Source organism: Salvia splendens, chromosome 20 (genome assembly GCF_004379255.2).
Source record: "Salvia splendens isolate huo1 chromosome 20, SspV2, whole genome shotgun sequence".
NCBI classification, from domain to species: Eukaryota; Viridiplantae; Streptophyta; class Magnoliopsida; order Lamiales; family Lamiaceae; genus Salvia; species Salvia splendens.
In genome coordinates this window covers 7,641,306-7,645,776 of record NC_056051.1, presented here as the reverse complement: position 1 = coordinate 7,645,776, position 4,471 = coordinate 7,641,306, and the positions used below count along the sequence as shown (strand labels likewise).

The window sequence follows — 4,471 nt, the reverse complement described above, 5'->3', positions numbered from 1 at the left end:
AGTAATGATGGTAACTAGGATATAAAAATAGCAATAAAATAGTAAGTACCATATTTATATACTCATTCGATAAGCAATTTATAGTCCCATTTTGATTCGGTATGAATTTTAAGAAATTATTTGACTTCGTGAAAAAATATAGAAATGAGTTAGGCCATGTTCTGTCCGGAAAAGTAATCTGATTCCTTAAATTTTAAATTCTTGTGTTTGTTTCGGTTTTTTAATCAAATTGAGAAAGTAATCAGAATCCCGAGAACAAGAAAAGTTAGTACAACTTACCAGGATTCTGAATCCTAACTTTTCTTATGTATTATTTTTCCTAGTTTTAGGATTCTTACCTATTTAATGCAATATATTATAGTTTTATTATTATTGTTATTATTATTATCATTATTATTATTTTATTATTATCATTATTAATTAAAAGTAATTCAAAATTATAAATCATACTTAATTTTGGTATAATAAATAATTATAATTAAAATTATCATAATTATAACTATATTACTATAATATTTATATATTTTTTTTATCATCATCATAATAATTAATAATTTAATAAATAATTAAAATATAATTTATAATATAATGTATATAATAATAAATAATTATTATTTTATAAATTAATAATCAATAAATAAAGTCGTAGTTTCAAATTATAAAATTTATTCAATTATAATATCCGTAAATAATATAATCATAATTATAATTATCATATTTATGATTATACTCATTTATGATTATAGTACTCCATGTATAATTACAATCATGTTATTATATATTATGATGGATCAAATAATAAATATAATAATATAATAATTATAATTTGTAATTAATGGTTTATTAAAAAATTTATATTATTGTTTTTTATATAAGTAGGAGAATATATTTAGTTTTGTGTTTAAATGTATAAAATTTTAAATCTTGATATTTTTCAAACACATGAAAGTAAAGTTATTAAAAAATTGTGTTAAAAAATAGAAAAGATGAATAAACTAGGAAAAATAAAGAGAGTACATCCCAAAGGTAATTTGATGTTTTGTTTTTAAAAATAAAATCACTCAACTTAATTGACACCTCCAAAAAGAAATACAACATAACTCATTTTAGTTGGGATAGAGAAAGTACTATTATTTCATATGGATATAAATTTTTTGGTTAGAAAAAACAGACAGTTCAAGAAAAGAACTAGTAACAAATACTATCCGTCCTTACAAAATAGAAAAAACGTAAAATATCACGAGATTTAATAACATTGGTAAATAAATGAATTTATATGAAACCTCAGTTATAATCTTCTCGACTATGGCCAATTATTTACTCTTTTTTAGTTTCATCGCTTGCAATTGAATTAATTTAATTTGTTGTTTATTTTTCGTTTTTTTTTTAAAAAATGAATACCTTCAAATTGCTCGAATGCTTAGAATATAACCTCTAGACCGTCAAACATAGTTAAAAAAAAAACGAAAGAAAAAACTTAAATTCGTAAAATTACGATTACCATTTTGGCGCTTGAAAGTACATTAATCACAATTAAACCCTAATAAATCCCAACAAACACAATTGCAAAATATGCATACGAGCAAAATTAAAGAGAGACTAAAAAGAATTTACTGAGACAATGCATCACATCGGCAGCGTGCATTTCTTCTGAGAGTGCCCTAGCATATGGCACCGGCCGCACTGTACGACCCTCTTCGGCCGTTTTAAGCTCTCGAGCCGCAGAACCTTCTTCTTCGGCCTCCCGGGAGGCCTCCGCGTCTTTGGAGGCCGGATGGTGACGTCGACTTGCACTCCCTCGCCGGGCTCCCTCCATAGCCTCTTGTCCGGGATCGGGTGAATCATCTGCGAGTAGGTCTCCCGGTAGCTGTGGACCGTGAAGCACGTCTCTGCAAACAAATGTGCGTTCTGCCCGCAAGAGATGAGGGCTGCGGCCGCGTGCGCGCATGGCAGGCCGTACAGCTGCCAACGGCGGCACGAGCATATCCGGATCCTTATGTCCACGATGTTTGTCCGCTCGGAGGAAACGATCTCGAACTCGACCTCGTTCGCACGGAGCACTTTGTAGCAATTAGCGTCGGAGATGGCTTCCGAGATCCGCTTCTCGGCGGAGGGGACGAGGATTGAGGCGAGCTGCATCCCCACGCTGAGACGTTGATGGAACCACGACGCCATTTGATGGCGAATGTGCTCCATCGTCTCCACGATGGGGAGCTCGTGGTACTCCAACGCCCAACTGTAGAGCAGCTCGGTAAAGTTCAGCGTGAAATGGCCGTAGCGTACGCCTTCGAAGTACGTCACGGCCCACAGCTGAGGGTTGAAATAGTGCAGCCAGGGCAAGACGTCCTCCGAGAGCTGCACCATCTCGGAGATTTTGGATTCGAACTCGGTCGTGGTGAGCGCGTAGGCAGCACTCCAGAACATGTTCACGAGCTTCGAGTTCTTGAACGTGTCGCGGAAGTTCTCGCTGACAAATCGCAGGCAGAAGCCATGGAACGCGTTGGGGAAATGCGTCTCAAAGGCCTCCACCAGACCCGGTGTTCTCTCGGAGAGTATAGTGAGCCTCGGCATGTTGTCTGTGTTCACCCCAAGAAGCTTACGCAGCTCAGACACAAACCACATCCAGTTCTCGTCACTTTCCACGTCCACGACAGCGATTGCCAACGGAAAGAGGTGATCATCGGCATCAACGGCAGCAGCGCAGAGCAATGTACCTATGTACTTCCCTTTGAGATGGACTCTGTCCAGCTCCAGCAACGGGCGGCAAGCGTGAACAAATCCGTAAATCGCAGCGCGATAAGCAACAAACAATCGCTGGAACGAGTTTTCCTGTTCGGTAGCAACAACAGAAGCAATGCTTCCGGGGTTAGTCTTCCTTATCTGTTCACAATACGCAGGAAGAAGCTTGAAACCTTCCTCGTAAGTCCCGTGTAAAGCAGCCATACTACGCTCCTTCCCACGCCACGCCTGCATATACGAGACAGCAATCCCATGCTGGTCACGAATGTCTTGCAAGATCTCCTTCGGCTTGTACTTCGGATTATCCCTTATCCGTGCCTCTACAGACTGCGCCACCCAACCCACGGAAGCCTGCTGGTGGTGGAGATTCTGAACCCCTTCACACGTGTGCTCCGAATGGAGAGTCCTGATGGTAAATGTGGGAAGTCCCGGCAGTTTCGCAACATGGACTCGCCACGGACAGCCATCTCTCGAGCACTTAGCTATAAACCTGCTCCTATCAGATTTCACTATCCGAATCTCAAAATGCAACGCTATGGCCGTATCTTTCAACGTTCTCCTACAAGTATCGACGTCAGCGAACTCCTGCCCTACCACCAATGCCTGATTCGCCAACGACACACTTGCATTCGTGCTAGAAACCGGTGTATAGACAACGGGCAAAGCAACATCTGCATTCGCATCCGACACTACAGATAAGGGCAAAGCAGCATCTGCATTCGCGTTCGACTCTACGGATAAGCTCTGTTCTGACATTTGCATCATTCATTTAAACAACAACACACATTTTAAAAGCCCTCATTTTCCTTCTTCGATCACCATCAAATGCCAAATTTCAAAAAACGGTAGCCGGTAAAACCCAAATCCTTCAACAAAAATCCACCTTAAATCACTTGAATCTCCAAAAACAGCTATCTACAGATAAAATTCATAAACACAAAGCTCAACAATCATCAAGATCCATCTTTTGACAAATGCACCACCTCAAATAAAATCAAACAAGTTCCCAAATTAGATTACTACTCAATTGGAACACTATTCCACATTTCTTTTTTCTTCTTTTACATAAAATTAGTAGCAGAAATTTTTAGAAGGAGAAAACAATGCAAATAAATGTCATAATTCTACTGAAAATCCAATCAAAACTAAATTGAAAAAGTTCAGACAGTTACTTCAATGACTGATTTCAGCTGGAGAGCGGCCCAAATTCGTGTCGGTATCGATAACTGGAGAGTATGTGTGTATGTATGAATAAAGATGGAGAAGTATAAACAACACAATTGAGCAGAAAACAAATCTCAATTCAAATTGGATTGATGATAGAGATGATGGGGTAAATTCTGGAGGCAAAATTGTTGATTTTGATGTGGTTAAAGCAATTTTGCCCTAACTGGACTGGAGTTCTATTTTTATGTTTAACTACAATAAATACGGAGTAGTAATATCAAAATCTGATTAATAAACGTTTTGATAAATTATTGGCCCATTTGATGATTATATATTGTTATGGAATGAGATTATAAAAAAAATACAGTCATTTCAGATTTTATTAATTAAACAGAGTAGTAGTAGTTCATAGAAAATAAAGAGGATTTGTAATGGGCTGAAATTTTGGGCTTTCAAATTGGGCTTTTTTAGGTGTGAGAAAATATCCATGTGTTATTACTCTTTCCTGTTTTATTTTTTTTTTCTAATTTAGTCTTTCTTTCAATCTCCATAATATTATTTTAAT

General features: G+C 37.2%; 1 protein-coding gene across 2 annotated transcripts; it reads right to left on the bottom strand.

The window, feature by feature from the left end:
• Nucleotides 1–1,469: 1,469 nt before the first annotated feature.
• On the bottom strand, nucleotides 1,470–4,179 carry LOC121780949. 2 transcript variants are annotated; one of them, XM_042178610.1, is made up of 2 exons: nucleotides 3,912–4,179; nucleotides 1,470–3,654 (listed from the first exon to the last, which is right to left on the bottom strand). In XM_042178610.1, exon 2 carries the CDS (start codon nucleotides 3,502–3,504, stop codon nucleotides 1,627–1,629), a length of 1,878 nt encoding a protein of 625 aa, XP_042034544.1. In that variant the 5' UTR covers nucleotides 3,505–3,654; nucleotides 3,912–4,179; the 3' UTR covers nucleotides 1,470–1,626. The 2 variants fall into 2 exon arrangements, with proteins under 2 accessions (XP_042034544.1, XP_042034546.1); XM_042178612.1 differs by having other exon boundaries at nucleotides 1,470–3,605.
• Between the last annotated feature and the right edge of the window lie 292 nt (nucleotides 4,180–4,471).

Excerpts from the sequence above, each read along its gene's own strand:
- LOC121780949 (XM_042178610.1), bottom strand. The coding sequence starts at position 3,504 with ATGATGCAAATGTCAGAACAGAGCTTATCCGTAGAGTCGAACGCGAAT.